The following is a 12773-nucleotide window of genomic DNA, read 5'->3' as shown; positions in this document are numbered from 1 at the left end:
TTTTATATAGCCCGTTGCTCAAAGATGAAAAAATAATTTTTGTACTTTTGTTTGTAAAAATATTTTCATCTATAGTATCTTCATTATAATAATATCCATAATTCTTATATAATAATATCCATAATTCCTAATTATGACACACATATGAAATGTTCCTTGGATGATTATGGTAACAAGTGTAATCATCATTTTTTTGTGCATTGAATTTATTTCCCTTAATTGTGCAGCTAATGAATTATCAATTCAGTTTTGGAAGAAAAAAAAAACATGCCTAATGTGTCCAGCCTTAGAGTCACAACCATTTATAGTTATGCAGAAGGCAGCAAAAGAAACCTCAGTCCAGTTAATGTGTAAGGCAAGAAAAGCATTATTCCAATTCCAGAAAAGGCTTAAAGGGATTCTGTCATGATTTTTAAGGTGTAATTTTTATTTCTAAATTACAATATTTACACTGCAAATAATTCACTCTACAATATAAAATTTCATTCATAAACCAAAACGTATATATATTTTTTTGGTTGTAATATTGGTGTGTAGGCAGCCATCTTTGGTCATTTTGCCTGGTCATGTGCTTTCAGAAAGAGCCAGCACTTTAGGATGGAACTGCTTTCTGGCAGGCTGTTGTTTCTCCTTCTCAACGTAGCTGAATGTGTCGCAGTGGGACCTGGATTTTACTATTGAGTGTTGTTCTTAGATCTACCAGGCAGCTGTAGTCTTGTGTTAGGGAGCTGCTTCTGGTCTCTGAGGAAGTGCGTAGCCACGAAACGCGTCCGACCTCGGACTCTATGTTTGTGAATCAGATGTGCAAATGAAAATAAAGATTGTCAGATTTTACCGGTGATCTGGAAGTAGGGTTGCCACCTGGACGGTATTTTACCGGTCTGGCCGGTAAAAATGTTGGTTGATCCCAATGTTATTATTAGTGAAAAAAGAACAATATATAGGAAGGCCAGAAAAGCTGACAACCCTATCTGGAAGTCGTTCTTCAAGGTGGTTCCGGAGTGTGCTGCTGAAATGGTTGTTGTGTTGATTGCGTTCTTCTTAGTGACTGACTCGGGGCAGAGATACCCCACATATATTTGTCACGTGTGGGGAGATTGAAGTGACTGAAGTTTTTCAGAGCACAAGTCACATGACTGGGGGCAGCTGGGAAACTGACAAAATGTCTAGCCCCATGTTGGATTTCAAAATTAAATAAAAAAAAATTATTTGCACTTTTGAGAAACAGGTTTCAGTGCTGAAGTCTACTGGAGCAGCACTATTAACTGATGCATTTTGAAAACAACATGTTTTCCCAATACAGTATCCATTTAACCTAAAAGCCAAATTTCTGGAAATGCTAGTGAAGCGAGTGCAATAGTGCTCTATGCATTAGCATCGTGCCCACCGACCTGCTCCGCTGCTAAAGGTTAAAGCTGGAGTAGAACAGAGTGTGGCATTGAGGCAGCAGCCCCAAATACGCCACTGATTATGTTTATATTGCAAGTTTCATTTTAAACAGATTGATTCAATGTGCGTTATTATATATTAGTATTGGCCCCAGGGGCTATTGGGCCACAACCTTGCACAATTCCAAGCATAAGCCTATATATATATATATATCTATCTATATACATCTATATATATCTATATCTATATATTTTCACTATAATATTTATTTTCAGACATAGGTCTTCACATTATAACTGGCACCTAAATACATGTGATAGGCTCATAGCTCCAAACCCGCTGCTAACAATGGGAGGGAAACATGATGTTGCACACACTACTCTCCCAACATAAATTCTATCAGTAATTAAACAAATAACCCCCCCCACCCCATGTGCATTTATAGTTGAGTTTTGTTAAAGTGGAATATTTTTGCTGGTTCTTTAGATGAGTAATCTTTTTTATTATTATTCATTTGACCTTCTTGTTTTGCAAAACACACTGTTTCCTTTCCTATAAAGCAATTTATTAGCTCAATTGGGAGGAAATTGTTGGTGTTTGTTAAAATGCCATTTACTAGTTATGCGTTTTCCTAACTCTGTAGTCAAAGTATGTGTGTGTGTGTGTATGTGTGTGTGTGTATGTGTGTGTGTGTATTTGTGTGTGTGTGGGGGGGGTGGCTATACATGTTTGTGTGATGGCTTACTAATAACACACAGTCCTGCTGACTAAAGTGGTACAGTCCAGATTTTTTTGGGGTGGGGGAGGTTTGCAAAGATGACAAAGATTTCTGTGCTGTTGGCATCACTTTATCTGTATTCAGTGCTGCCAGTCTCCATAATGAGACACTACTGTGTTTCCTTTAGCTTTACAGATTTATGGTTGCCAGTGTGCCCTCCATCATCCATCTGTAGTTTGGGCAACAACAGGACAAGGTTCATCACCATGCTGAATACAGACATGTCTAACTTCCTGTATTGTTTAAGTCTCTCTGAGTAAGGGGTGTGGCTTGGAAGTAATGGGTGTGACTGCATGCTAGATGGAAATGTAAGGGTGTGGCATGATGTAGGAGCAGGGCCGCCATTAGAAATCTCTGGGCCCCATATAACAAAATTTTCAGGGCCCCCTGGGCCCACTCCCCCATAAACCCCACCCACCCCAGATCACGCCCACTCCACACCACAGTTAAAAGACCACACAGGCATCAGCTCTAAAAAAGGTAAACCCCCCCCCACACACAAGTTATAAAAAGCTATTGATGGTTAGGGCCCCCTTGTAAGTTAAAAGAAACTGTGGCTCCAGGGTTCCCCATAAAAAAAATTTTTTCAAAAAAAATTGGTGGTCAGGGTACCCTATAAGTTAAAGGAAAAAAAATTGGCGACAGGGCCCCCCATACATTTTTTTAAAAAAAACAAAACATTGGTGCCAGGGCCCCCCTTACATGTTAAAAAAAATTGGGGCCCCAGAGAATATTTTTAAAAAAAACATTGGAGCCAGGGCCCCCCTTACATGTTATGGCTTTTCACCCTGAGGGGGTGAGAGGTAGGGAGGCCGAGGAAACAAACGGAAGTGACATCGCGCACAATGAATGTATATTGCAAAGTTGCTTAGAACTAGATTTTCTTTCTGGGTTGACATTCCCTTTAAATTTATTTTATTTTCCATCAGACAACACTGTAACTTTGGGTTTACATCCCCTTTATCTAAATACCAATTAAGCCTAGCCTATACTTATTCTAAAGGGGTTATATGGCTGTGGGCCCCATAGGAAGTGTAGGTAATGTTGGCAGCAGTGCACACTGCTCATATCTCTGCTGTGCCATTGGTCTTTGGCTACTTGACTATGACTTGAGCAAGAGTTTGCCTGAGTACACTCCCGCTCTTACCAAATGGTTCACTCCCCATATGAACGCACTGATGAGCAGGTCGCTGGGCCGGAACACCTTTACTTTCTGCTGCACGAAGTGCTTCTTTTTGGTCTTGGTTTTACCTGTAGCGGCCGACAAGATCCCCACTGCCGCAGAGGAAGAGGCAGAAGAAACAGCGGCATTGTGCCGGAGGAGGACATGTCAGCGCGGGGATACGGCAATGTCGGCAACGGCCACCACCCCCGAGCCTCCTCCTCCTCTTCAAGCCGGTACTCCGCTGGCCTCCGTAGCCAACTTTTTCCGCCCCCAAGCGACTCACCTGGGCACCTAGCACGCTTGCGCAAAAGCGATGACGTGTAGAGGGCGGAGCGAGTACATCTACATATACATGCTATGCATGCGCACATGCCGGGCCCCCTTGCAGGCCCGGGCCCGGTACAGCAGTACCCCCTGTGCCCCCCTGATAGCGGCCCTGTGTAGGAGTGGCCAAAACCTAAATTCAGTTCTGGGAGATTGATATGAGTGTATGTTGCTTGGGCAGATGGTCAGCAAACAGGAATAGTCTAGTAAGGAGAAGCCGCTAAAGGGATTGTATCACTAAGGTAGTGATTCCCAACCACTTGGATGTTGCTCCCAGTGGCCTCAAGGCAGGAGCTTATTTTTGAATTCCTGGTTTGGAGGCAAGTTTTGGTTGTATAAAAACCAGCTGTACTGCCAAACAGAGTCTCCTGCAGGCTGCCAGTCCACATAGGCGCCACTAATAGCCAATTATAGTCCTTATTGAGCAGCCCCTAGGATTTTTTTCATGCTTATGTTGCTCCTCAACTTTTTTTATATTTACATGTGGCTAATGGGTAAAAAAAAGTTTGGGGGCCCCTACACTACGGGTTACACAGTACAAGGGAATAGTGGCAGATTCCCAGCATTTGGTCTGGCAAGCGGTTGCTTGGAATTACCCAGCATGCCTTGGTGTATTAGATGTGAAGGCATCACTGTGAGTATAGAGAGTATGGAGAAGCACACACAGGGACAGGCCCAAGAGAGACAAATTCAGCACCAGCATTTGCTTTGTCATTTCTTGGCTGTGGGAGATGAGTTGGGCAGTGATAACCTGTTAATGCAGCTTGTAAGCAACACTGGGGCATGGACTGAAACGGAGTCTCTTTCAGCTGGAACCCTATAAAAAAAAGGATAATAACAGTTGTTTTGTGTCAGATGCACAGGTCCCTGGTGCTCCAGCACATGCACTCACTGGGGGGGGCGGGGTGTGCACGAGATACAGCTGGCAGGCGCTAGGACCAAGCGGCCTCAATGCACTGCCAAGGGAAATCCGGCACTGATTGTTGGTCAGTAGTTATTTTGGGTAACTCCCAGCAGAAGGCCATTCTATTGAGAGTGAGAAACTGTAGGGCAGCTGAGAAGCACTTACTGGTATGTGTGGCGCAACTGTCAGTTTCCAGCATTCGTACATTGTGTGCTCTGGGCCCAAACACACTGTTCCAAGTCAATTGATGAACAAACTCACTTATTGCATTTGTTTGTAGTGATTCTGTGCGTTGAATGTGCATCTCTGATTGTATTGTGAAGGCGCCTTATATCTGGTCTGAAGTATCAAAAATCCATTTGTCGACTAGAATAACAAGAGTTAGCATTTTATATGGCAATTCTGTGTAATACAATTCAGTGTACGAGGCATGTACAGTTATCCTTTTGTGTGTGTGTGTCGAGTATGTAATAATATATGTAAGGTCACATCTAATATAAAGTATAATAAGTGTGGATCTTGGTATAATGTTATCTTATTGGTAAGTGGTATTATGATAATAGAGAGAGAGGCTAATGTAAGAGTTGGAGTGGTACAGTAAGTGCAGGGAGCACCATGTTAATCAGTCTATGGCCACTAACTGCAGAGTTCAGTACATACCCACGTACACTTACACCTGCGCTATCATCATCATCATGCCTTACATATAATCATTCTTTCATTCTGCCCTGTGGCTCTGCACCCAAGGGACACTCCTAGCAGAGGAAACTCATGAAGATCTATTTGTCTGTATTTCCCATTGTTCTCCCACGAGCACAAGCCCACGGGGCAGAATGAAGCCACTGCCATTGCTAATTCATGGAACCTCCTAAATTGCACTACAGGACAAACACAGATGCAATGCCCCCGGCTGTTCCCCCCTTTGGGAGCCACATTACTGTACGTACAATGTATAGGACAGGTCCCTATGACTACTGCTTAGAACTGCTCTTGTTTTAAGGAAAATACTGTATTTTGGATTTGCAAGGGCATTTCTGTTCCTGAAGTAGAGTCCCAAATGTGCAGATAAATATATAGTGATTGCTGTATTACTGGTTATCTGGACTTACCTTACGGAGTATTGTGTAGCACATGGAAAGGGGTAATACTCTGGGTGAAGAGCCCAGGATTCTTTTCTATTAGGTATTTTGTTCTGTATCTTGTTAGTTCTGTCAATGTTCTCTCAGGGTATAGGTACTGACACACAGGGAGCCGCGTGCCATGTTTAAATCTGCACCACCTTGGGAGAGGGAACTGGTGAATGAAGCAATGTGTATGTTTTCTCATCTGCCATTTAAAGGCCGGCAACAAATCTCCCCATGTGCCAGTACACAAACCGGGTTATGTAAGAAAAGGCACTAAGTTTGCCCCAGAGCAATTACCCATAGCAACCAATCAGCAGTTAGTATTTACTGGCCCCCTGTTTAAAAGGTAAGATCTTGTTAGTTGCTATGGGTGACTGCTCCCGGGCAAACTTAGTGACGTTTATTACATGGGGGAAAGTGTTCCAGTTCATTGATAAAGACCAGTTACCATGGATTGTGCTTTACTCAATTGTAATAGGAAATGTTCATGTTTTGTAATTGCTCCAATGTTCCTCCTCCCTTCTCTGTTCCTGACTATAGGAGTCCTGATTCAGCCTTGGGGCCCCGATAAAACGTCTTTATTTTACACCAAAAAGTGCACACGTTAGTGTTAAATGAAGTATTTAATTTTCCCTTTATGGATAAATTGTCCTGTTACACCACTCTAGTTGTCATTGTTGCTCCATGCTGCAGTGGAGTAGAAATCTCCAGTCCTGAGCCACTTGTTTCCATCATTTCCACTTTCTGCATCCGTTTGTCCCAACCGTCTGGCACATGATCTGGTGTCACAGACTGGAACATATGTTTCACTATTTATTTCTTCTTTCTTGGTAGCTGGAGAAGAAGCAAGTCGTCCCTCCGTTCAAACCTCAGATAACTGATGATTATGGGCTGGAAAACTTCGACACTCAGTTCACCAGTGAGCCCGTGCAGTTTACCCCCGATGATGAGTATGTTGCTTTATGGCTTGTGTGCATGTACAGTACAATGCTAAACCATCTGTAGTGGCACAGCTAATAGAGGCAGTGTCGGCTGACATTATGATTAACACATATACAGACTTATACAGACCTACACAGACTTAAGCTGGCCATAGATGTAAAGATTTTTAAAAGATCAGATCCTGATCGTGAGACCACGATCTTCTCGGAACGATAGTACGAATTGACCATCAACTAAAAAGACCAATTTGCCAGGAAAACAAAGGGGAGCTGCCTGCTTGGCCCTGCAAACATAGATAGATTGCACTGGGACCGACAAAGATTTTTTGACCTGGCCGATCAATTTCCTGACAGATGTCGGCCGTATAATCGTAAGATGTACGATCGTTCGAATACCACTAACCGCACGATAATTTCGAAGGATTGGTCGGACTTCCCTAAAATCGGTCGTTCGGCAAGAAGAATCGTCGCGTCTATGGGGAGCTTTACACAGACCTACACAGACTTATACAGACCTACACAGACTTACACAGACTTACACAGACCTACACAGACTTATACAGACCTACACAGACTTACACAGACTTACACAGACCTACACAGACTTATACAGACTTATACAGACCTACAGACTTATACAGACCTACAGACTTATACAGACCTACAGACTTATACAGACCTACAGACTTATACAGACCTACACAGACTTATACAGACCTACAGACTTATACAGACCTACAGACTTATACAGACCTACACAGACTTATACAGACCTACAGACTTATACAGACCTACAGACTTATACAGACCTACAGACTTATACAGACCTACACAGACTTATACAGACCTACACAGACTTACACAGACCTACACAGACTTATACAGACTTATACAGACCTACAGACTTATACAGACCTACAGACTTATACAGACCTACAGACTTATACAGACCTACAGACTTATACAGACCTACACAGACTTATACAGACCTACAGACTTATACAGACCTACAGACTTATACAGACCTACAGACTTATACAGACCTACACAGACTTATACAGACCTACAGACTTATACAGACTTATACAGACCTACAGACTTATACAGACCTACAGACTTATACAGACCTACAGACTTATACAGACCTACAGACTTATACAGACCTACACAGACTTATACAGACCTACACAGACTTATACAGACCTACAGACTTATACAGACCTACAGACTTATACAGACCTACACAGACTTATACAGACCTACACAGACTTATACAGACCTACACAGACTTATACAGACCTACACAGACTTATACAGACCTACACAGACTTATACAGACATACAGACCTACAGACTTATACAGACCTACACAGACTTATACAGACCTACACAGACTTATACAGACCTACAGACCTACAGACCTACAGACTTATACAGACCTACACAGACTTATACAGACCTACACAGACTTATACAGACCTACAGACCTACAGACCTACAGACTTATACAGACCTACAGACTTATACAGACCTACAGACTTATACAGACCTACAGACTTATACAGACCTACACAGACTTATACAGACCTACAGACTTATACAGACCTACACAGACTTATACAGACCTACAGACTTATACAGACCTACACAGACTTATACAGACCTACAGACTTATACAGACCTACACAGACTTATACAGACCTACAGACCTACACAGACTTATACAGACCTACACAGACTTATACAGACCTACACAGACTTATACAGACCTACACAGACTTATACCGCAGCATATTATCATGTATGCATCTGTTTTTTATTTTTACTCCCATTGTATTGATTGGACCAGCAGGATACCTCCCAACTGTCCCGTTTTTCGAGGGGCAGTCCTGATTTTGACAGCTCAACCCGTATTCCCTTGTTTGTTACTGAAATTTCCCGACTTTCTCTTTGATCTCCTGCTAGGAACAGCCAGACAAAGATACAACGTTATTGGCTTTTGGCTGAGAGCCCAGAATAGATACTTAAATACTTTTGTAACAATTTAAGATAAGCAGGTCTCTTGGGGAAAACTGATTTGCATCTAAAAGGGCAATTCACCTTCATTAGCAAAACTGTAATAACACATGAAAACCACATAGTTGTGTTCAAACTTTCATAACCTGCCAAATTTTGTAAAATGGACAAGGAAATTAGGGGGTGTGGCCACAAAAATGGGCGTAGTAAAAAATATCTGGGCTCCACGTGGCAAATCTTTTTATCCCTCTTTCTATTTCAAAAATGTTGGGAGGTATGCAGCAGGAATGAAAACACCTCAGCTCAGTGATCCCCAACCAGAGGCCTGCAGGCAACAGGTCACTTCTCATAACCTCAAAGCAGGTGCTTATTTCAAAATTCCAGAGCCTCCAGCAGCTGGCGCTCTACATGGGGCTACCAAACAGCCAATCACAGCATTGCTCCCAGGGGGTCCCCTGCCTTAGATAATAATATTTACATATGCTCTTAGATTGCAGTGACACCTGTTGGTCACAGAACAAAATAACCCTATTCAATAAACACTCACTGATCTCTAACAATTTACCGTCCATTGTTGATTGTTTTTTTTTTTGTTTTTTTTTTATTCTTCTTTTGCAGAGAAACAATAAAACGAATAGACCAATCTGAGTTTGAAGGCTTTGAATACATTAACCCATTGTTGCTTTCTTCGGAGGAGACCGTATGAAGGACTGGAATCTCTCTATAGACAATTTATACGATTGATCCCGAACTTGTATCCTTAACTTCAGTATATGCATGCAAGGCTGGAAACTAATGCAGGGTTGTGAATAAAAGGCCAGTTCTACAAGATTTGCTGCTGCTGCTGAAATTCCATAATGAAGGAGAAGTGTCTCTGGGCTGTAGCTGCCATCCTATTCCAACACCGATATCTCTGGCTACGTTACACAGTAGATCCATTTTCTTGTGCCTCATGAAAGTTCCCCAGTATCTGCCAATTCATTTAGCTGTGAGGTTGTGTGTGGAGGAACTCTTCATTTCAGGCAATCCAATAAACAAATTTCTGATAAACAAATGTGCTCCAGAACCAGATGAAGAGTCGGGGCAAGAAAGCTGCAATGATGGACCCAAAGTCTTCTCCTCCCGTCATCACTGTGGGATGGGGGCTCTAAGATTTATGCAGTTTATAGACTTGATGTAATGGGAACGCTATATAAAATATTTGCACTGGAGAAGGTCCCAGGTACAGAATATATGTGGAGCAAGTCAATATTAATCACATTTGGAGAGTCTAAATCAGCAATATTGCACTTAAAAAATAACAAATTGGGTTCAGCAATAAGCAACTAAAACAAGTTGTTGGGATGAAAAAAAAAAACCAAACAATTGGCTTTCGGAAAATCAAGATTGCAATGTGCCTAATTCTTAGTTTGTAGCGTGCGACGATGAGCCGCAACTCAGTGTTCCATTGCAAACAATATTCAGCCATAGAAGCCCTATGCGTCTCACACCAAGCACATCCTCTTCAGCATATTTGTTTTGTACTTTCCAGTATTTCCATGTTATATAATGCGGCAGAAGCTGCAGAACAGTAATGAAGGCAGTTTCCGGGTCAACCTCCACCCCTCTCTTTGTTTGGGGGGGTGGGACTGTGAATATACGATCACTTGAACCATTTTGGTCATGATATGGATGTAAGATACTTGATTTACTACTCCAGTACATATTAACAGTCCATTCTATGCAGCTTCTAGTTTACAGCCTGCCCAGCATCCCTTTATCCCATCACTTCAGCTCTCCGAACGACGACTAATACTTAATTTATATAGAAATGATTATTTATTTTCCATGCCTTGGCAGACAGGAACAGTGCAATGAAATGTGTATAGAAACGGGCTGCACAGCTGAGGGAAGCTGGAGGAAACACTTTCAGGGGTTATTTATTAAAGTCCGAATGCCAAAAACTAGAAAAAAATTGAGTTTTCTGACTATAATATCACTTTTTTTTTTGTGAAAAAAAAAAAAAAACCTTACATTTTTTGTGATTTATTACACCCAGAGGATAGAAAAAGTCTGAATCTGAAAATCTGGTTTCTCAGACCTGCAGAGGTTGTATATAAGTCAATGGGAGAAGATATCCTGATCTGGGCTGGGTTTCGTGCAAAAATCTGAAGATTGTGATTTTTCAAGCAAAAATCTGGAGTTTTCGTGCGGTAAATCTTTAAAATTCATACGTTTTGAATTTTTGTGAGATTTTTTCGAGTTTTTTCCTGCACTGGAATTTTTCAGGAAAATGTAGCGATTAATAAGAGGACATAACCTGTGCGGATTTGGTCAGAGTATTTTTCAGAAAGTAATGCGATAAATTCAGATTTTGATAAATAACCTCCCTAAAGTGTGCCAATATAGCCTAAGAGGCACATTTATTAATGCTCGCGCTCAGAGATACGGATATTTTACAGGCAACTGGGAGCTAATGGCAAATTGTGATTTATAAAACAACAAACTCAAAATGATGCTTTATCTCATTAGCTCTACCACCATGCCATGGAGATCAGCGGACATTCAACATTTTTGGATGTGGTCAATTGATTTTTACTTTTTTTTTTTAATTACTTTTTTTTTCTTAAAGGAGAAGGAATCGCATTTTACAATTGGGGTGCCAAATATTAGGCACTCCCAAGTGACTATTTTTACACCACTGAGAGATCCTCTTCCTGCCTCATCGTTTTTCAAATTTCCCTGCATGCGCAGTAGAGTGAAATAACCGGCTTTTTCGTTAAAGTCTGGCTTTCCAGTCTACAGCGCATGTGCAACTGTGAGAAGACCCGAAGATGCAGGAAGAGGATCTCTTCATGGTAGTCGCTAGAAGAACCCCAGGCCGGTGCGGTTTTCTGCTGATAGGAGCGCCCGCCCGGGGTGTCGGGTAAGTAGTCACTCGGGGTTCCTAACTTTTGACATCCCCAATTGTAAAATGCTATTCCTTCTCCTTTACGAAACCCCCACTTTGAATCCCCGTGATTGGAAATTTGTGATGGTAATTGCAATGGAGTGCAATCGCGATTATGCCTAATTTAGTTGCCGCCATTTTTAATAAATTCGTCCCTTATGTTTCCCCAAATGAATGATTCTTCCTTCAGCATTACTGTTCAAAGTATTCTGTCATGTCAGCACCTTCTTCTCATGGGCATCATGTGCCTGGTGCTGGGATCACAGAGTTCAAATGGATTGCACTTTATACAGCCTGGGATTCCTTTGTAGTGATCGCTTAAATGTCGTATCTCAGTACAAGCTCATATCATCCAGGATTGGCCACGTTTTGTGAGACCAAACTCTACTGCATCAGGGAGGTAACTGTACAGAAGGGGGTATCGGGGCCCGGGTTTGGCAGGAGAGGGAGAATAATATGTTTATCTGCTCATAGTTTAACAAACACTTGATTTTCTATATTTACGGCATTACAAACGTTCCTGTGTTGCCAAATGGTTTTGTTCACAATGAAGAATTTTTTTTCTTTACACATATATATATATTATATATAAAAGTATAGGTATGGGACCTGTGATCCAGAATGCTCGGGACCTGGGGGTTTCCGGATAATGGATCTTTCCGGAATTTGGATCTTCATACCTTAAGTCTACTAGGAAGTCGTGTAATAAACCCAATAGGCTGGTTTTGCCTCCAGTTAAGGATTAATTATATCTTCGTTGGGATCAAGTACAATGTACTGTTTTATTATTACAGAGAAAAAGGAAATAGTTTTTTAAAGATTTGGATTATTTGGATAAAATGGAGTCTATGGAAGATGGCCTTTCCGTAATTCTGAACTTTCTGGATAACGAGTTTCCGGATCACGGATCCCATACCTGTATCTGTTTTATATAAGAAAATGAAGGCTGTAATTAATTGTATGGTTTTGGGGCAGAAGGGGGTTAATATATGAACACTATGACTTTGAATCTTATTTCCTTGTCTTCTTCTTATTATTATTATTTGGAATAGTAAATGAACATTCTAGCGAAATGAATGATTGTAAAACAGTAAAATATGTTCTTGTAGTTTTGTAACTTTCCGATCTTGCTGACCAAGTTAATTGTGCAGAGGATGGTTCTACTAATGCATAACAATTAAGATCATTTATATTCTTGCACAT

General features: G+C 41.4%; 1 protein-coding gene across 6 annotated transcripts in view; it reads left to right on the top strand.

The window, feature by feature from the left end:
- prkcz.L (protein kinase C zeta L homeolog) overlaps positions 1-11189 on the top strand; it is a 118243-nt gene extending 107054 nt beyond the window's left edge. For all 6 annotated transcript variants that reach the window (XM_018226006.2, XM_018226007.2, XM_018226005.2 and 3 more), the window contains 2 exons: positions 6519-6634; positions 9260-11189. In XM_018226006.2, coding sequence (XP_018081495.1) covers positions 6519-6634; positions 9260-9347 — 204 coding nt within the window. In that variant the 3' untranslated portion in view covers positions 9348-11189. The remainder of the gene's footprint in view (positions 1-6518; positions 6635-9259) is intronic.
- Positions 11190-12773: the final 1584 nt, after the last annotated feature.

The sequence above is a fragment of the Xenopus laevis genome, chromosome 7L (genome assembly GCF_017654675.1).
Source record: "Xenopus laevis strain J_2021 chromosome 7L, Xenopus_laevis_v10.1, whole genome shotgun sequence".
Taxonomy (NCBI): domain Eukaryota; kingdom Metazoa; phylum Chordata; class Amphibia; order Anura; family Pipidae; genus Xenopus; species Xenopus laevis.
The sequence above is the reverse complement of the archived record's forward strand: the minus strand, read 5'-3'. Positions and strand labels throughout refer to the sequence as shown.